General features: G+C 37.4%; 1 protein-coding gene across 2 annotated transcripts; it reads right to left on the reverse strand.

The window, feature by feature from the left end:
- Nucleotides 1–1,658: 1,658 nt before the first annotated feature.
- LOC107824089 (phosphoglucan, water dikinase, chloroplastic-like) lies at nucleotides 1,659–13,712 on the reverse strand. 2 transcript variants are annotated; one of them, XM_075229200.1, is made up of 19 exons: nucleotides 13,186–13,712; nucleotides 11,073–11,676; nucleotides 10,350–10,436; nucleotides 10,141–10,272; nucleotides 9,285–9,410; nucleotides 8,999–9,177; nucleotides 7,778–7,862; nucleotides 6,767–6,934; nucleotides 6,625–6,677; nucleotides 6,192–6,400; nucleotides 5,983–6,101; nucleotides 5,825–5,895; nucleotides 5,565–5,682; nucleotides 4,606–4,692; nucleotides 4,410–4,496; nucleotides 4,233–4,309; nucleotides 3,708–3,873; nucleotides 3,437–3,548; nucleotides 1,659–2,781 (listed from the first exon to the last, which is right to left on the reverse strand). In XM_075229200.1, the coding sequence occupies exons 1-19, from the start codon at nucleotides 13,407–13,409 to the stop codon at nucleotides 1,877–1,879; spliced, it is 3,609 nt and encodes a 1,202-aa protein (XP_075085301.1). In that variant the 5' UTR covers nucleotides 13,410–13,712; the 3' UTR covers nucleotides 1,659–1,876. The 2 variants fall into 2 exon arrangements, with proteins under 2 accessions (XP_075085301.1, XP_075085302.1); XM_075229201.1 differs by having other exon boundaries at nucleotides 4,410–4,489; nucleotides 4,599–4,692.
- Between the last annotated feature and the right edge of the window lie 8,107 nt (nucleotides 13,713–21,819).

A 21,819-nucleotide genomic window follows, 5' to 3' on the forward strand; every position in this document is an offset into this window, starting at 1 on the left:
AATTAACGAAAGAACTAATTAGTTTGGATGTATCCCGTTTCGAAAAGGGCATATATGAGCCAACTGTGTAACTCTAAGGGCATATATGGACCAACTATGTGACGGCAAGGGCATATTTGAGCTAAAGTATTAACGAAGGGCAAATGTGCTCAATTTCCTATAGTACAAGGGCATATTTGGACCTTTGCCCTAATTTTTATCCCTTTTTGGTGAAATATACCTTTAGTGGCGATTAGGGTCGCTGCCAATATTCTTTTTAAGAAAGATAAATAAAAGATATATTACAATTAACTGCCCAATGATTCCATTACCAATACAAAGAAAATACCAAATACATTTTATGACCATAATTATAAAGTAAACTCTTTATAAATACATTGTAATGATATTTACACATGTAAAAAATTAAGAATCATAAAATATTTACAAATTCCTTTCTTGCTAGCCATTCCCATTATAGAATAACCTTGTCTCTGAAATCGAAAAAAAAAAATAATCAAAATAGCAGAACTTCACTTAAAGGAGAGATCATAAATGGTACTTCCTCCGGTCTACTTTAATGATTTTTTTGCCTTTTTTTGGGTCCAAAATATTTGAATTTTCAGATATCAAGAAGGAATTAACTTCTTTTTTCCAAAGTTGTTTTTGGAGTAAAGAACCTAAGAGTCGTTTGTTATATTTTCAATGAACAAATTAAGATTAATATGATCAATTTTATTGATAATTAATGCTAAAATGTGAATTCTTTAATATGTGTGAAAATAGTCAAAAAAAATCACTTAAAGTGGACCAGAGAGAGTAATAGTTTAAATTAAAAAAATTATGGCTTATGCCATCAAATGTCTTTCTGAAAAAGTGTGCAAAAATGTTAAATAGGGAGTTGAAGATATCGTATAAATTAAAATCTTTCATCTTCATTCATTCATTTTCTGTGGTTAGACTAATTAATTTCTTTGAACCACTATATGTACGTCTCATAATGAGTGCCCAATCAATTCATATTAGTGTAACTATCCAAGACTTTTCTTACCTAAGGACTTGTCAAAATTCTAAGTACATGTATTTTTTGAAGTTTGAAACTTCAAATTTCCATTTGTCAAAATATCCCTACTTCCTTTCATTTTCTAGTCACGAGATATTTATATAAACTCTACTACTCTGCCCATAGATAAATTAACAAAAATCAAGTCTCAACTAACAAATCATCCTTAGGAGTTTAAACTTAAAAGAATTTTTAAATTAGAAATGTGTCATTCTTCCAGGACTAAAAAGGAAAAAGTGTTAGTGAGTCCATTCGTCGAGTCTTATGTTATGCTAAGAGGACTCCGCCAAGTCTAATTTCTTTGGGTTATAAGCCATCTCTAACGACTAATCAACAATTCAAAGTGTTTATAACGTATTCTTGATAATCTAGCATTTATATATAGATGTAGAAGAATTTATTTGATCACGCAGATTGATAATGAATCAAAGTACTATCTATCCGGAAACAACCACTTGCTGAAATGTAGAATAAGACTGCTTATAATAGACCCTTATGGTCCGGCCCTTCCCCGGACCTCGCGCATAGCGGGAACTTAGTGCACTGGACTGTCTTTTTAAGGAAATGGCCGGAGACCATTGGCATCATTAGTTTCAGGGGATAAAGTCAAAGAAGCTAAGTAATATATGAGAGACTTTATTAATGTCTAGAATAATGTGAATGTAAGATCACAGCCAGTACAGCAGATTTGCACAATCTGAGGGAGAGTATTCACCTTAAACTACTTCTATAAGACTTGTATAAGCTTGCTTCTTTAATCAACTATGTACACCTCAAAGAGATGCTGAATTATACATACACTGTTGTGAGGAAGTTTAGTGCAAACTCGAGCTCTCACTGGGGTTGGGGCCGTGATTGCACGATGAAAATCTCGTTACCAACCAAACATCCTTCAACGTCTTGAGGAGAACCAAATTTACGTTCTAGGTAGAAACCAACAGCGCCAAGCCTCTGACCAAGTTGACGCCTGAAAATGGGGTCGATTGTTAAAGGTTTCTTGCTATAATCCACGGTCAAATGAATAACTTCTCCGTCAGCAGGAGAATTTCCACCTACAACCATCTCCTCGCTAAAGTTGGCGAATGCCAATGTGCGGACTGTGTCATCAAATTTACCACTAGACAGACGCCATGGTGTACCCCTCGTTCCTGAAGCGAGTGTTTCACCGAGTCCAGGTGCAATCTCAGCCTCAACTAAGTTATGATTGTTGTCCGTTGGGCTAAGAGTGTGGAGGACAAATGATAAATCCGGTGAAAGCATTTCTTGCACTAGCACGGCCATGGTAGCATCTTTCTGAAGCACACCAGCAGCTCTACGGCTCAGTACTGCTCTTCTAGTATACAATGAGGCCCAAACGCGGGCTACAGCATGTCCAAACCTTATTGGATCTGAAGGGCTAACATTAGGAATCGAATCGTAAAGTCCAGCTGCTGACATCCCCGCCAAATCCTCAACATTAGCACTTGAACGCACTATTAAACGTGCATTACCCGGGAATAATTTTCCCAAGCTTTCAATGACATCTTGTCCAGGCAGTAGAGAAGAAATTAACTTCTGGAGATCATCACAGTGTTTATCAAGTTCACCACCATCCATTTGAGCTGTTTCTATCTGTTCGACAAGCAATTTGAAGGTCTCCATTAACTTGTTCGTTTCCAATGCCATTTCCATAGAACCAAAAGGAATAATTGCTCCAGCAGGAACTTTAAATGAAGCTGGCACTCCTTGGTCACTATAAACTGTTATTAGATAGATCATCAGACAAAAAAGAAAAAAGAAAAAGAAAAAGCATAAAAAAGAGGCAAAGACATCTATATTGCATCAACGGCATCCATCGTTTATGCTATGATAAGCTAAACACAAAAATTAAATCTCAATTACCTACATCGCACTTTAGCTATGTATAACAAGCATAGTTAAAATTTTCTTTTATTCCTTATTATAAGATTAATGGTCATGCTTGATCTATAGGAAAGGCAAGGGACATAATTTTTAAATAGAAAAAAAAAGGCAGTTCGGTGCACAAAGCATTCTGCGTTCACGCAGGATACGGGGAAGGGCCGCACCCCAAGGAGTTGTGATCTAGGCAGCCTACCCTAATACAAGCATCAGTGGCTGGTTCCACGGCTCGAACCCGTGACCTATAAGGTCACACAGAGACAACTTAATCGTTGCTCCAAGGCTCCCCTTCTTTAACAGGAAAAAGGAGGAAAAAAAATCAAGAATAGAAGAAAGAACATTTACGTGAAATATTCATTTTAAAATATTAAAAAAAAAAAAAACACTCATTTTTTGTTAAACAGAACTGACATTTTAGCTACAGCAACTAAGAACAAAATAATAACAGTACTGATATTATTATCAGAGGGTTGTCCTGCGAAGAACCAACACTACCTTTAGCAGAAGAAGATGCCAGTAAAGCTAATTGAGCACAAGAAGCCGCTTTTGCACCACTACTCTGTATTTCTGCATCAGCAAGAGGAATAATACCTCCAGTAGGTACCACCTGTAAGTAAAGAACTTAAGCTACCTTGAATAGCAAATAAATTTTTTTTTTTTTTTTTTTGTGTGTGTGGGTGGGTGGGGGGGTTACAGAGGGAGGTGGAACAGAACTACAGCCCAACATATTTGCAGAAACATGTCATCGGCAAGAAAAGTTATTTACCTCTTTAAAATGAGAAGATTTGACAGCAATTGAGGAAGCACTACTGTCCGATGAGGCTGCACTTGTAGATGAAGCAGTAACTGAGAGATGTTTATTTTGGGAAACACCAGTGCCTTTCTCTGATGAAGAGGAAGTTAACTTTACACCAGTTGATGATGCCTCTAACCTGAAAAATGAAGGGTCAATAACCACAGAAAATTATGGACAAAACAGAGAAACTACTAATGCATTACAATCATGAAGGAGTTAAAGTTCTCATCAGAAGTCAAACTGGCGCAGCCAGAGGCGGATGTAGCGTACTAGCTACGGGTTCAACTGAACTCATAACTTTCGACGCGGAGTAAAAATTTGTATGTAAAAATTCATTAAAATTGCAAAAATAGTAGATATGAACCCATAACTTTAAAAATATAATGGGTTCAATATTAAAAATCTTAAAATTGAACCCATAGGATTTAAATCTTGGATTCGCCTCTGGGCGCAGCATGTAGAAATCAATGACATAAGGGGTTTGAAGAAAATAACCTCACATAGTTTCCAATTAGTTCTCTAATATCATAAACTTTGTCATCATCGTCGCAGGTCACAAAAACCACCTTTTCCTGCAATCAAAAGAAAGTAACATTTCTATAACTAACACTCACATAAAATGAAGAAGCCTATAATTAACTTTTGGAGATGGGTGCAAAATTTGGAACTCGCCTGCCGCGCCCTTACACCTAGATGAGATAAATGAGGCAGCTCCTGTAGAAGTACAACCCCGGATATGTTACTTCCTGCTGCTGTCACCTGCAAAATGGTCAATAATGCCATTCAGTATCCTGCTCGGAGTAACACATAAGTTTCTAACGCCTAAGGATTCCGCAGAAGAAATAGAAGGATGAGAAGCACCGGCAACCTCTTCATCGCCATCAGCTTTGTTCACTACAAGAATAACAGGTCCTGTTGCCGATGATGGTAAAGTCCCTGGGATGATTCTATCCACCTGAAAATGTAAATAATCAGACCATATACTCCAGTTATCGATACGACATAGAGTTAAGGTTAAAACTTAGAACTAGTACGTGCAACTTAGATTTACATCAAAACATTAAAGGGGTGAAATATCTAATGAGGAAGGATTTGTCTTTTGCATGTTAGCATTTATTTGCGTGTTTGATAGTATGGAGACAATGTGCAAGAGAAATGGCAATGGTTGTGCATTCCAACAAGAAATATTATAACATGTACTAAGACATAGTGTGGAGGAGCCATTTACTTCTGTGTCTGTTTCCATTGACAGGGGTTTCTATACTATTGTAAAAGTAATACATTATGATTCATGAATAGCTTTACGGCAACAGAAATGGACATGCGAAACCTGACAGAACAACAACAACAACAACAACAACAACAACAACCCAGTATAATCCCACTAGTGGGGTTTGGGAAGGGTAGTGTGTACGCAGACCTTACCCCTACCCTGGGGTAGAGAGGCTGTTTCCAATAGACCCTCGGCATCCTTCCCTCCAAGAACTCTCCACCTTGCTCTTGGGGTGACTCGAACTCACAACCTTTTGGTTGGAAGTGGAGGGTGCTTACCATCAGAGAAACCTGACAGAACAAGCTGCTCTAAAACTAGTAGCTAGAAATAAACCGAATTTGGTGTCTGTAAAATGATTTTTTGAAAATGAAGTACCCTAAGAAGTGTTAAAAGGCTCAATTGCCTTTTCTATGAAGCTAGAAGCTAAGAGCAATTCACCGCCATAGATATCATTTAGGAAGATATATGTGAATAGAGACATACATAGATAAATCACAGAAAAAATAAATTGGAAGGCTACTTGCTGGAATAAGAATAAACAATATAACATGCACCTGTATTAGCTGTCCAAAAGCATCCCCTGGAACGAGAACATCCCACCCCGAAGACCCAATTGTCCTTCTAGTAGCCTTCAAAAGTAGTGTAGCAAGCTTTGAAACCTGAAAAACCACACTACAAAATGACATGTATTTTAAAAAGTTAGAAAGGCACTTGTGTTAACTTATAATAACATTATCCCAGTCTGAGAGAGATAAGCATAACCAGATTGGAGAAACACTATTCAGGGGAAAAAAAATATCAGTCCAAATCATACCCTGCTCGAATTTCAGCTTCAGTGAATGTTCTCACGCTATTTTCAGGAATCGCCAAAGATTTCCCTAAAATCTGCAATACCACAAACGCAGTTAGTCAGCCCTTATCATGATTGGTCCAAACTTAAATGCTCAATTTGGATAGTTTACAGGTATTTACCTGGACTTTTTCAGGGAATATTTGGAGAAGTGTCTCAGAATACTCCTCAGTTAACCTCCGGCTTCTATCAAGAGTAGCTTTTAGTCTCAATGCCCATATAGTCTTACCATCTTCACTGCCTTCAGTAAAGATAAGCACAAAAATTTTCAGGAGACCTGAAGCATATCATGATTGCACATATGATAAATCATTGAATGACAATAAGATACCTTCGGTTTCTGAAAGGCCCCTCTCTTTCCATGACAAGAGCTCGTTTCCAACAGCTTTGCATTCCTCGGGCTTCCAACCAGATAGACCTAGCTGTTGGATTCCAACATTAAGTGCTCCAATTGGATCATTCCAAGAGCTAACATTTTTCTGCGCTACATTCTCTGCAAGGGAATCAGCTCCACCAAGAGCTTCGACTGCATTGACAAACCTATATATTTTGCAGAAAGATCTTAACGGAACAAAAGAGATTCTAATAAAAATAAATGGGAAGTGTATAAAACTTATGCAACTGATGCTCAAATGAAGAAGAGACACCATCAAGACAAAAAAACTGTTGTTCTTAACTGATCACAAATTATCCTCACCTTTACTCTAATTATTAAAAATCTTTTACCGTCAGGGAAAGGGAAAATATTACTAAAGAGTATATACCTGCTCAAAAGAACAAATGCATACTCTTCGAGCCCAATCTCGCAGAGACGCCACTGCACAATGACAAGTTGGAAGTATTAGATGATTCAAGTAACTGGAATCAATTATGAATTTAGTGTCAGTAAATTTAAGAAATTCATACCTTTTGGCGCATAGCTATTGCAGCATCCGGAGCATCATTTCGAAGGCCACTTTCAAGACCCTTGACAATTACTTCACGAAGAGCATTCAGAGAGTTTATTGTCCTGACTAGAGATCCCGTCCTTTCAGACTCTGAAACATTATGTTTTTCATCCAATATAGCCAATCCCTAGGCAAGACGCCAAAACCAGAACCAACATCAGCTTTAATAAAGGAATAACCAAACAAGGAGATCTTTGCTTCCAGGAATAAATCAAGAGACTTACACTAAGGAATTAAATTTCAACAATTCAGTCCAATGTATAACCAAACAATGTTTTGAAAAACTATTTTGAAAAGAAGAAATTTATTTTTATGGACAAATGGGTCCAGGAACACGGAATCTTTAACAGTGTAAGAAAATGCAAATAGGTAAGAGACCTATCTGAAAAGGGCAAATTATCCGAACACCCGTGTTTATTAGATTCAAGCTCTTAAACCCAAGAGGACAAAAACAGAAAACAATTACCGGAGTCCGGGTACCTACCATAATCAAAGAACTGCAGAGTGACTACTGAATAATGACCCAGCACACAAGTCTCCACTTCATAGCAAAAGATACCATCTTTCAAATAAAATCTAGTGATATTTAAAATTGTGAAACAATGGAAGGGCTTCACAGCCATTTAGACCGTTATATTCTAATGATATTTAAAATTGTGCAGAAGCTGGGAGAACTGATACTAAAAAGTTCTTCAACAGAACGAAAATAAGAAAGGGCGGCAGAAGAAATCGAGAGAATGTCCTAAGACAAGTCTTAAGCTTGAGTCATTAAACATACATTTGTCCGATGTGTGACACTTGTACTTCAGTATATTACATCTAAGTCAAATTTATTTACGTAACTATCTAACAAACATATTACAACTGCATACATGCTAAAAAGCGCACCTAGCTATTGTTAAAATCTCATCATATTCGTAATCAAATTTGGACCTTCTCTTATGTACTATCACCAAAACAAAACACTTACCTTTTTGGACTCCAAGAATGATGAAAGCATTGACGATCTACTTTCATCAAGAGATTCCCTTATAGATTCCAGTTGTTCATCAAGACTGAAAGGAAAGAACAGAAAATGTCATATCAAGCAAATTCCATTTTCCCGTGAGCAAGTTTATTATGGAAACATAATCCACCTAATCAATTCAGTGTAAATCATACAGACATTCATATTTTGGCATTTGGTACTGCAGAAACATATACCCCAAAGGGACACATCTGAAAAGGGAAAATTATCCCAAGACCAGTGTTCATTAGACTCAAGCTCTAAGAAGATACAATATTTGCACTGCAAGTTTAAGCAGCATGAGAAGAATGAAGTTGGAGTGTGATTAGACGAGATTGTGATACCTAACTAAAAACAATACAGATATTGAAGCTCAATGTTCCAAAAAGAAGAAAATGTAACACATACAATTAAAATGCGATGGTTGAAATGAAGTGTTACGCGTGTCTTATGTGATAAGAGGTTACCTAACCAAAATGGAAAGTGAGTGCTATAGAACAGTCGTTAGACCAACAAATTTTTATGGGAGTGAATGTTAGTCATTACTCCTAATACGTCCACAAGATGAGTATTGTAACTAAATTTGAATATTAAGGTAGATGAGCAGCCATATGAGAATAGACAAGATTAAAAATTATCACATCTGATAGAAAGTATAAGTAGAGCACATATAGGATAAAACGATAGAAGTTTGGTCATGTCATACATAGACCTCCAAATGCACATGTTTGTAGGTTAGGCCATGATGATTGAAGGTGTTCAAAAGGAACAATACAAACCGAAAAGTTCATGGAAGAAAGTTGTCCGAAAAGACATAAAATTTATCGGAATTCATAGACTTAGTGAAACCCAGAACATAATAGAAGTAAAAAAAATCCATATTGGCAATACCAATCGGATGGATCTAATGCTTAGTCATCTTCAAAGAGGGCACGACTAGCTTTATGAATTCTCCATAAGGGCTTGTCACCATAAGAAACTGAGGAACAACATACATGTGAGATACTATTATCTAGTAAGTGAAGAAGCTTATTTTACAAAACAATGAAACTGGACCATATGCATGCAACGGAAAAGCTGAATAGTTGGTCTACTTATCTCATTTCGTTTATTATCCCACATCAGGACTGACATTTTTCTGCAGAAATCAAATATTGAGAAATAAATAACAGATTAAGGTCATACCTCCCAGCATTGAAGAAATCTTTTAGTTCATTGTGGAAAATCTTGAATTGTTCTACAAATGCCTCACTATATTGTCCAGGTTTCTTGGTAATTCTTTCGAGCATTGCTTCTGTGGACACCAGATCTTCAGGGCCAGCATTTCTGTGGAGCTTGTTTTGTATAGTATGTTTGATTTCTTGCTGAAGGACAGGTAAATATTATTTTTTATAATGAGAAGGACAGGTAAATGTTGAGAATGAAAAGAAAAGTTAAAAAAATAATATTTGGTAGCTGCTACAATTACAACCTTAAGGTCATGGGGTATATCATTCCTATGAGCGATGTCCCTGATTCTTGTTAACGGAACAGATTGAGTGAATTCTGCTTTAAAAGAAGGCAGGCACGGTTGCATCTTGCGGATTACAAGTATTTCCTGCATATAATGAAAAGACAACTTTTCTAAACAACTCAAACAAGAAAAAGCAAGAAGAGCTCGGATACTAGGCAATGACAGACTCATATCCACAAAGTACATCACGAGGATTTTTCTCTAACTCAAAAGCTTTGTAACAAAATCATATTTATAGACAGCAGATGTATGATTTATTACACTATTTAAAGCAAGGATTTATCTTGACTAATTGTTATTTTGTGGTGGGAACTGTCCAACTATAAATGAGATTTAAGAAAGATTAGCTTTCAGAAAGTTCAGACCCTTCATTGTTAGAAAAGCAGAGCTGATTTTGGGAGGAAAAAAAAGCAATCTGAACCGCTGTATTAGCTCATGAATAGAAGCAATTGCATTTTCTCTTCAGAGTAGTTGCTCCTAAATCAAATTTTGAGGAATGTAACATAGACCAACCAAGTTTGGAGGAATCTGAATAACAGTATTATTTCCAGTCACTTTTTGTTTTATCGCCGAGAAATCCCGAGGCCCAATGGCGCACGGTCTGCAACTCGTTGGATAATGTGCCCGCACTTCTACCTTGTCGTAATTCCAGTCACTTATAACGAGTCACCAAAAGTACCACCACTTAACAGATCCAATAAGAATTTCCAAAACGAACTGAACAACCGGCTCAAGAGACAAGCAATGTGTTCTAGAATCCAAAGACATAATAAAAATTAAATAAGCATAATCGGTGCAATGAATGATTGAATACCTGAAGTGTAGCGTCTCGCCTACTCAAGACTTTTTCTACTTCACGAAAAATAAGCCTGGAAATCTCTGCATGCCTATTTGGCCGATGGTGACCCCCATCTTCAAGGCAAGGGATTTGCCCTGTGTTTATCCACTGCACCCAAGAGTAATATTCAGTAGGAAGATAGAAATGAATCAAATCGAGAAAGTAACCTAAAAATCATACAAGACCTTTAGATAGACAGCTGCATATGTGAGAGCCTCCAAGCGCTGTGAACTATCCATGTTTTCAACAACTAGTTCGCGGACAACCTCAAGCTAAAAAATAGTAAGAAATGAAGATAGTTAATTATTAAGTTTTGGCATGTTGATTCTAATAGGACGGAAAGCAATTTGTTGTATAGTAGACCACCAGATGGAGGGCAATCAATATCTCTATGGATTACTTAGCAACAAACAAAACAGAAGGAAGAGAATGTCGTAACTCATTAGTCAATTCGCATAAGAACCAAGTGCCTGTGCTACAAACACTAACTCTCAATCTCATGGCAACATATTCTCTCCCCCTTCCCTCTGTTGCCCACACTTGATCTTAGCCAGAAAATAAAGAAAAGGCATCCCCTTTCCTCTTTGCCCGTTCTTTCTCTTCCTTCATATCCTTTCTCCACCGATAATCATAATAAGGGGTCAGTAAAATATATTGAGATATATAGCCCCATAGCCAAAAGGAGACACATATTTCGAAGACTTCACACCCCAGTAACACGTGAGCTGAAAAGAAGGCACATATACAGCAGTGAGGATACAACAATGCAGATTGATGAATTACAAGAAAAAAAAAATAGCAGAGATTCACTGTGATGCTATCTTGCACAGACGTAATTCTTTTATAGCACAAACAATTTCCAGAATGCAAAATATGCCATTAAGACGAGATTTAATCCATCTTCTCACCTTCCGCCACCAATTCCGAGCATTTTTATCACCTTCGACGAGCTTTAGAGAAATACCAGTGAGACCTGATGTGTCCCACTTCCTGTTCTTTTCAGAATCCAGCTCGTCCTTTGAACGTACAAAAGATGCAGCCCTCCCTTGCCACTGCTCCACAAACGGACTTGTTACTGCGTCCAGAACAGCAACCTCGCCAGTAATTGCAGCTCCATTATCACTTGCCTCTTCTACTTCCTCCTCTACTACAAATGGATCCAATTGCAACAAATTCACAGGCTCATCTGTCACATTCCATTGACAGTCCAATTCAAAACTTCCTCCTTCTGGAAGCTTCAAGATCCGGTTACTGCCGTTTTCCCATAACATATTCTTGTCCTTACCGACAATTACAAACTTATACTCAAGACTCTCACCAGCTGGAAATTCCAATTCCGAAATCCATCCATTTTCTGTCCAGTCCATCATTATATTCTTCTTCCAGGACCCTAATTCTTTGGCCGATCCCAAAACTGCAATGTGCTCCCCAAATTCAACTTGGTGTTTAAGCCGAACACGCAGCTGTACCTTCTCACTATTCTTGTTGTTCTTTCCTTTCTGCTGCTTTTCCCTGCATCCGAAAAAAATTTAGTCAAGGAAAAAACCATAATTCTTAATTCAGCGAATAACAACAAAGATTTTGCTGAACTCATAATATAATTGTATGATAGAATAAGTAATGACTTGAAACAGGAATTGAACACTATCATCGTGAATTTCTTTGGAGTTTATTTGCTAGGAACCCCTTCCCTCGAGCTTCATATTCACAGAATTATCACAGCCAATAACCCCGGGAACTCCTTTGTCTCCTAGACAGTCATGCTTCTTCTAACTTAAGATCCCGAAAATATTTTGCTTCCCTCTGTCCTGGAAACCTCAACCAACTTATGCCCACTATTGTCGGCGATAGCAGACAACTTACAAAATATCATTCTAGAAGTACTATTGTAATCCACCAACAAAATCCAGAATGCAATGCTAGGACTACTACCCACCTTAAACACAGTACGAGGTCTGGGAGTACCATAGCCCTAATATCACTACAGTTTCACGTTACTCGCTGTATTTCCCATCTGATTTTCAGACTTCAAAGGCATAACCAGTCACCCAATTCACAAAGGCAACAAAATTACTCTCTCCCAAATTAACTGCAGTAGGCTGTCTTTGAGGTCAAAATTATAAAATTTTGAACATCAAATTACTCATGATATACTTAGTCTTCTGCAACTAAAGCTTAAAGACTTCATATCGAATTATTTCAATTTAATAGGTGCCCGCTTGTGGAATCAGCTTGCATCAGGGTAGGCTGCCTACATCACATCCCCTGGACCTATGAACGCGGGATGTTTTGTGCACCGCTGCCCTTTTTTTTAATAGGTGCCCGCTATTTTTATCCAAATTATTAAGTATTCAAGGTGAAAATTTTGAGTTTTAAAGTCAAAGTTAAAGACACCTAACATGGATAAGAGAGTAGAAGAAAACAGCACTCTCAAAAATAAATCAAAATATATACACAAACACATATATACACTATTCTTTTTCCAAGTTATAAAGAATTTGGGTGAAAGTTTTGAGCTTTAATGTCAACCTACGAGACACCAAAAAATGGCTAGAGAGAGTACAAGAAACCACCATTCTCAATACTCCTTCTATTCCCGTTTATGTGACTGACGCTATTTCTTTATTAGTCATTCCAAAAAGAATAACACAATGATATATTTGAAAATAATTTAACACATTATACGCTTAATGAAAAGCTTCTATAGCTATACAATATTATGACACATTTAAGATCACTAGTTTCAAAAGTTATTCCTTTATTAAAATTTATGTCGAGTCAAACTACAACAACAACATAACCACTATAATCCCAACTAGTGGGGTCTGGAAAGGGTAGCATGTAAGCAGATCATAGCCACGAAGATATAAAGAGGTTGTTTTCAATAAACTCTCGGGTCACGAAAGCATAAGCACCGTATTAATGAATTAATGAAAAGAAGGGACAGTACCGCGTGTCGAGTCAAACTATGTTACATAAATTGAAACGGGAAAGTACAATAAATTCAAATTCAAACAATACCTGATTTCAACAGAAGACGCTGCACGTACAATTCCAGTACCCCTTCCTTTAATCCTACAATCCATGAGAAAAACCAACTTTTTTCTGGGAAACAAGATTGAATTTTTAACACTTGTGTGACTCAGCTGGGGAAGAACAGTGAATTTCTTTGAAATATGGTTGTGGGGTTGTTTCTTTTTTGCATTTAGAGTAGAATAACAGTATGAGAAATGCAAAGAATCCATTATCAAAGCAAATTTAACAGTATACAAGTTTGTGTCTTTAGCAGTTTAATTATACACTGAGTCTTGAAAAATTGTTAAGAGAGAAAAGAATTTTGAGGTAGAGTGGAATCGAAGAGTACAAATTCCTAGGATGGATCTTGAAAAAATATTTGTTAATTAATATGAAGAAGAAAAGAAATAAAAGCAATCATGGGAGTGAAAAGAATGGACCCTCCATTTGTGGATAGGTGTCGTTAACGCTTAACAGTCACATGGCAATTTTTTTAGATCTTCTTTTTTTCTTTTGTATTTCTTAATGATGATGAAGTTCCTAAAAGATCTTTTTTTATTGTAATAAGATATTTTTTTTGAAGTTTTTTTTTTACTTTTCATTTTCTAATTTTTTTTGTAAAAATTTAGATCCAATTATTATCTTTTAAGAAATAAAATTTATATATTTAGAAATTACAGAGTAAAAGCTTGGAATTCTAGCATGGCTAATATTAACAACTCCAAAAACTGGCCATGCCACCCAATTTTTACAATCAGCCTTCTTCTCTAATAAAAAAAGGATTTGTTTCAACAGAGCCCAACTCTCTTGCCCATTCCATTCGACGAAATAGCACGGGCTAGTCAGTTTTGTTATTCCCGTCAATATTCCTGTATTTGTAAATATTAATTCTGCAAAATATAAGTTAACGTAATGAAACAATAATAATAAATTCGAGCCCACTGAATTCACAGTGTTTCCTTAAGGAATTTAATCCCCTCCTAGTACCCAAGGTAATGGATTATTTCCTCCCAGGATAGAACGAATAATACACTGGTGTAGCGGTACTTCAAACCCCAGTGTTTCGGCGAACACAAAGTTCGGTAGCAAATCACACTTACAGTTGCTTTGTTTGAAGTTAAAAAACAATGCAGAACGAAGGAGTATATACTCAGAAAAACGTATGGAAGTTCTGAGAGGAAGGAATGCAATGTATAGCCAATTTGTTGAGCGAATTGTATGTTGAGTTGAGTATCTTTCTTCAACATTTGCTGCTCATATATATAGCAGCCAAGAAGGAGTGCAAGACCAAACGTCCACCCTTCATGGTGGAGCAAGCATTACATGTTTGTGGAGCAAGCACTTCATGTTTGTGGAGCAAGCACTTCATGGTGGGAAGACCATTATCCGGCTGCCAAATTATCAATAAACGGATTGGAAAATATCCGTTTACAAATACGGATAATCTTACGTTAATATTTACTATTAACAAATAAATTTGGTCCAAAAAATTAATCAATCAATTGACCAAATCCAAATCCAAATCCGAATCCGAAGCCGAAGCCGAAGCCGAAGCCGAAGCCGAAGCCGAAGCCGAAGCCGTAGCCGTAGCCGAGCCGAGCGAGCGACGACGACGACGGCGCGAGGCTTGCTTTCTTCTTAACTCTTTAAGAGCTACAAGAAGAGCAATTATATATATACCCACCAAAAATGTCTTCCACTTCCAATATGGGACAATGTCTCATTGTTAAGAGGGGGAAACTTAAAATTTTACTCAAAATTTCATTTTCCCTCCATTTCCCATTCACCCTCATTTTAAGAATATTACATCTTAAAAATAAAACCTCAACAATCCCCCACATGAATGGGGAATGGCTATATCACGGAAGTATGCATGAAAAAACTGTGTGATTTACAAGCAAGGATTAATTGCATCTGGATAAGTAGGTTTTCCTTTGAACTTTCCGTAGTAAACTTATGTCGGATATACTCGGTCAATCGGTAGATTTGATATCTTTGAACCGTCGATCTTTGGTGTATACCTAGACAACCATAAGTCACACAATCAACCCTTAACCGTCTTTGGTTCTCATTGTTGTGTTCGTTTCAGCCATGAACACCGCCTGGTTTCATAAGTGCGTAGAGAACTGGCCTTACAAAGTTCTCCTTGAAGCGGCTCACACTTCACACTTAAATAGGTGATTCCTAAACGTGTCATCCTGTAGATACACTATTTGATATACCCCGTATCAAATTTAGAAATTATTAAAAAGCCTTAATGCTTTATCCTTGGTACTGAACATTGTCTCATCACGAGAATGGACTAAAATTTTATTTGACAATGTTGAACCGTCATTAATGACTTTGTTTGATCTCTTTGAACCTAGATCTTGGGATCTCCAGTCTTCTAGGTAGAGTTACCGCCACAATGACTTGTTCTCGGCCATAGCCCCATTCCCCTTGATGATTTCTCAACTACCTCTCTAGTTAGGCCTTTTGTAAGTGGATCCGACACATTATCACTTGACTTTACATAGTCAATTGTGATAATTCCTCTAGAGAGTAATTGCCTAACGGTTTTATGTCTTCGTCGTATATGACGAGATTTACCGTTATACATGACGCTCCCAGCCCTTCCAATTGCCGCTTGACTATCACAATGTATGCATATTGGTGCCAACGGTTTGGGCCAAAATGGAATGTCTTCCAAGAAATTCCGGAGCCATTCAGCTTCTTCACCGGCTTTATCTAAGGCTATGAATTCAGCCTCCATTGTAGAGCGGGCAATATATGTTTGTTTGGACGACTTCCAAGATACCGCTCCTCCACCAATAGTGAATACATATCCACTCGTGGACTTAGAATCAGTTGAACCGGTGATCCAATTTGCATCACAGTATCCCTCAATCACCGCAGGGAAATTACTGTAGTGCAATTCAAAGTTCTGGGTATGTTCTAAATATCCCAAAACTCGTTTCATTGCCATCCAATGAGATTGGCCTGGATTGCTCGTATATCGACTCAGTTTACTTATAGCACAAGCTATGTCTGGTCGTGTACAATTCATGATATACATTAAGCATCCCAATACACGAGCATAATCCAATTGTGATATGCTTTGGCCTTTGTTCTTTGCTAATGCAAGATTCACGTCAATTGGAGTTTTTGAAACTTTAAAGCCCAAGTGCTTGAATTTTTCAAGTACTGTCTTAATATAATGAGATTGTGACAATGCCAGACCTTGAGGAGTCTTATTGATCTTAATTCCCAGAATTAAATCAGCAACTCCCAAGTCTTTCATATCAAACTTGCTATTGAGCATACGCTTAGTAGCATTTATGTTGGCAATGTCATTACTCATTATCAACATATCATCCACATATAGGCAAACAATGACTATGTGATTTGGAACATTTTTAATGTACACGCATTTATCACATTCATTTATCTTAAAACCATTTGACAACATTGTTTGGTCAAATTTCGCATGCCATTGTTTGGGTGCTTGTTTTAGTCCGTAAAGAGACTTAAAAAGTCTACATACCTTCTTTTCTTTACCTGGAACCACAAACCCTTCAGGTTGTTCCATGTAAATTTCTTCCTCCAACTCTCCATTTAAGAAGGCCGTCTAACATCCATTTGATGAATTTTAAGACCATACGCTGTAGCTAATGCTACTAACATCCGTATGGACGTAATTCTTGTAACTGGAGAGTATGTATCAAAGTAGTCTAGACCTTCTCGTTGTCTATACCCTTTGACTACGAGCCTTGCCTTGAATTTATCAATAGTGCCATCATCTTTGATTTTTCTCTTAAAAATCCATTTAGAACCCAAAGGTTTATTTCCAGGAGGAAGATCAACCAATTTCCATGTATGGTTGTTCAATATGGATTCTATTTCACTATTGACTGCCTCTTTCCAAAACAATGATTCCGAAGAAGTCATAGCTTCTTTAAATGTTTGAGGCTCATTCTCCAATAAGAAAGTCACAAAATCTGGTCCAAATGAAGTAGACGTTCTTTGACGTTTACTACGTCTTGGATTCTCCTGATTACATGTACTTTCTTTTGTTTCTTCCCGAGGTCGTTTAGATCCTTCACCAAATGACTCACATTCCTTTTTATACGGATATATATTTTCAAAAAACTCAGCATTATCTGATTCTATAACCGTATTATTATGAATGTCGGGATTTTCTGATTTATGAACCAGAAATCGATATGCTTTACTATTTGTCGCATATCCTATGAAAACACAATCAACGGTTTTCGGTCCTATCTTTACCCTTTTGGGTTTAGGAACTTGCACTTTTGCCAAACAACCTCACACTTTAAAATAATTCAAGTTGGGCTTCCTTCCTTTCCATTGTTCATAAGGAATGGATTGTGTTTTGCTATGGGGCACTCGATTTAATATTCGATTAGCCGTAAGAATGGCTTCCCCCTACAAGTTCTGTGGCAAACCAGAACTTATCAACAACGCATTCATCATCTCCTTTAATGTGCGATTCTTTCTTTCCGCAATCCCATTAGATTGGGGCGTGTAAGGGGATGTTGTTTGATGAATAATTCCATATTCTAAACATATTTCTTCAAAAGGAGATTCATATTCACCACCCCTATCACTTCTTATCATTTTTACTTTCTTGTTAAGTTGCGTTTCAACTTCATTTTTGTATTGCCTGAATGCGTCTATTGCTTCATCTTTAATATTCAGTAAGTAAACATAGCAATATCGAGTACCATCGTCAATAAAAGTTATGAAATACTTCTTTCCACCGCGAGATGGTATTGACTTCATGTCACAAATATCTGTGTGAATTAAGTCTAAAGGATTTGAATTCCTTTCAACTGACTTATAAGGATGTTTAACATACTTAGATTCCACACATGTTTGACATTTTGATTTTTCGCATTCAAACTTGGGCAGTACTTCCAAGTTAATCATTTTCCGCGAGGTTTTATAATTGACATGACCCAAACGTACATGCCATAAATCATTTGACTCAAGTAAGTAAGAAGAAGCTGAAATATTATTATTATTTTCAACAACCATTACATTTAGGTTGAAAAGGCCCTCGGTGAGGTAACCTTTTCCCACAAATATTTCATTCTTACTAATTACAACCTTGTTGGATACAAAAATGCACTTAAAACCGTGCTTAACAAGAAGTCCAGTAGAGACTAAATTCTTTCTCATTTCGGGAACATGAAGGACATTGTTCAAAGTCATGACCTTGCCAGAAGTCATTTTTAGAAATACCTTCCCATATCCTTCAACTTTTGCTGTTGAAGCATTTCCCATATAAACTGTCTCTCCGGGTTCAGCAAGAGCATAGGTAGCAAAAGCCTCTCTAACTGCACAAACATGGCGAGTGGCTCCTGAATCAAACCACCACAGTTTAGGATTTCCCACCAAGTTACATTCAGAGAGCATGGCACACAAGTTATCAACATCATCATGGTTTACTACCATGTTTGCTTGACCCCTTTTCTTGTCTTTCTTCGGAGCACGACACTCCGTAGATTTGTGTCCGGTTTTCCCACAGTTGTAGCAGTTTCCACTGAACCGCTTCTTGCTTGGGTTGTATTTCGGACCAGAAGCCTTCTTCCTCTTTTTGTTAACTTCAACAACATTTGCTCCCATTATTGTTGAATTTCCACGGCCTCTCCTTTCAGCAGCTTTATTGTCCTCTTCGATTCTCAACCGAACAATGAGATCTTCAAGGGACATTTCCTTTCGTTTGTGTTTCAAATAATTTTTGAAGTCCTTCCACAACGGAGGCAACTTCTCAATCATTGCTGCTACTTGGAATGCTTCGTTGATTACAAGACCTTCAGCAAGTAGATCATGAATAATCACTTGCAATTCCTGGACTTGAGTAATAACAGACTTGCTATCTATCATTTTGTAGTCCAGAAATTTTGCGGCAACGAATTTCTTCATCCCGGCATCTTCAGTCTTATATTTCTTTTCAAGCGCATTCCACAATTCTTTGGATGTCTCCATGCTACTGTATACATTATACAGATTATCATCCAGTCCGCTAAGAATATAATTCTTGCATAAAAAATCAGAATGCTTCCACGCTTCAATCACGAGAAAGCGTTCATTATCTGGAGTTTTATCCGGCAGATCAGGAACATCTTCCTTGATGAACTTCTGTAGACATAACGTAGTTAAGTAGAAGAACATCTTCTGCTGCCAGCGTTTGAAATCAATCCCGAAAAATTTTCCGGGTTTTTCTGCCGGTGCCAACGCCGGTGTTCGGCTTGTCGTTGCGTTGGCAGTCGCCATCGGAATAGCTTGGTTTTCGTGTTCAGTCATCATCTTTTCTGTAAAAGAATGACACAAACAAATGTTTAATACACGTTTTCAAACTGGAGTAAAAATCACGTAGATTTTAATATCCAACAAAATGCCACGAAGGCTTAACTCTCCAAAACGGGAGTACACAAACCACAAAGGTTTTAGTTTGCAGAATAATAAGAATAACACAAGTACAGAAATAAATATTAAATTCCTTAAGATTGTTATTCCCGTCAATATTCCTGTATTTGTAAATATTAATTCTGCAAAATATAAGTTAACGTAATGAAACAATAATAATAAATTCGAGCCCACTGAATTCACAGTGTTTCCTTAAGGAATTTAATCCCCTCCTAGTACCCAAGGTAATGGATTATTTCCTCCCAGGATAGAACGAATAACACACTGGTGTAGCGGTACTTCAAACCCCAGTGTTTCGGCAAACACAAAGTTCGGTAGCAAATCACACTTACAGTTGCTTTGTTTGAAGTTAAAAAACAATGCAGAACGAAGGAGTATATACTCAGAAAAACGTATGGAAGTTCTGAGAGTAAGGAATGCAATGTATAGCCAATTTGTTGAGCGAATTGTATGTTGAGTTGAGTATCTTTCTTCAACATTTGCTGCTCATATATATAGCAGCCAAGAAGGAGTGCAAGACCAAACGTCCACCCTTCATGGTGGAGCAAGCATTACATGTTTGTGGAGCAAGCACTTCATGTTTGTGGAGCAAGCACTTCATGGTGGGAAGACCATTATCCGGCTGCCAAATTATCAATACACGGATTGGAAAATATCCGTTTACAAATACGGATAATCTTACGTTAATATTTACTATTAACAAATAAATTTGGTCCAAAAAATTAATCAATCAATCGATCATTTGACCAAATCCAAATCCAAATCCAAATCCGAATCCGAATCCGAATCCGAAGCCGAAGCCGTAGCCGTAGCCGAAGCCGAGCCGAGCGAGCGACGACGACGACAGCGCGAGGCTTGCTTTCTTCTTAACTCTTTAAGAGCTACAAGAAGAGTAATTATATATATACCCACCAAAAATGTCTTCCACTTCCAATATGGGAGAATGTCTCATTGTTAAGAGGGGGAAACTTAAAAGTTTACTCAAAATTTCATTTTTCCTCCATTTCCCATTCACCCTCATTTTAAGAATATTACATCTTAAAAATAAAATCTCAACAATCCCCCACATGAATGGGGAATGGCTATATCACGGAAGTATGCATGAAAAACTGTGTGATTTACAAGCAAGGATTAATTGCATCTGGATAAGTAGGTTTCCCTTTGAACTTTCCGTAGTAAACTTATGTCGGATATACTCGGTCAATCGGTAGATTTGATATCTTTGAACCGTCGATCTTTGGTGTATACCTAGACAACCATAAGTCACACAATCAACCCTTAACCGTCTTTGGTTCTCATTGTTGTGTTCGTTTCAGCCATGAACACCGCCTGGTTTCATAAGTGCGTAGAGAACTGGCCTTACAAAGTTCTCCTTGAAGCGGCTCACACTTCACACTTAAATAGGTGATTCCTAAACGTGTCATCCTGTAGATACACTATTTGATATACCCCGTATCAAATTTAGAAATCATTAAAAAGTCTTAATGCTTTATCCTTGGTACTGAACATTGTCTCATCACGAGAATGGACTAAAATTTTATTTGACAATGTTGAACCGTCATTAATGACTTTGTTTGATCTCTTTGAACCTAGATCTTGGGATCTCCAGTCTTTTAGGTAGAGTTACCGCCACAATGACTTGTTCTCGGCCATAGCCCCATTCCCCTTGATGATTTCTCAACTACCTCTCTAGTTAGGCCTTTTGTAAGTGGATCCGACACATTATCACTTGACTTTACATAGTCAATTGTGATAATTCCTCTAGAGAATAATTGCCTAACGGTTTTATGTCTTCGTCGTATATGACGAGATTTACCGTTATACATGACGCTCCCAGCCCTTCCAATTTTCGCTTGACTATCATAATGTATGCATATTGGTGCCAACGGTTTGGGCCAAAATGGAATGTCTTCCAAGAAATTTCGGAGCCATTCAGCTTCTTCACCGGCTTTATCTAAGGCTATGAATTCAGCCTCCATTGTAGAGCGGGCAATACATGTTTGTTTGGACGACTTCCAAGATACCGCTCCTCCACCAATAGTGAATACATATCCACTCGTGGACTTAGAATCAGTTGAACCGGTGATCCAATTTGCATCACAGTATCCCTCAATCACCGCAGGGAAATTACTGTAGTGCAATTCAAAGTTCTGGGTATGTTCTAAATATCCCAAAACTCGTTTCATTGCCATCCAATGAGATTGGCCT

This window comes from Nicotiana tabacum, chromosome 14, assembly GCF_000715075.1.
Source record: "Nicotiana tabacum cultivar K326 chromosome 14, ASM71507v2, whole genome shotgun sequence".
NCBI classification, from domain to species: Eukaryota; Viridiplantae; Streptophyta; class Magnoliopsida; order Solanales; family Solanaceae; genus Nicotiana; species Nicotiana tabacum.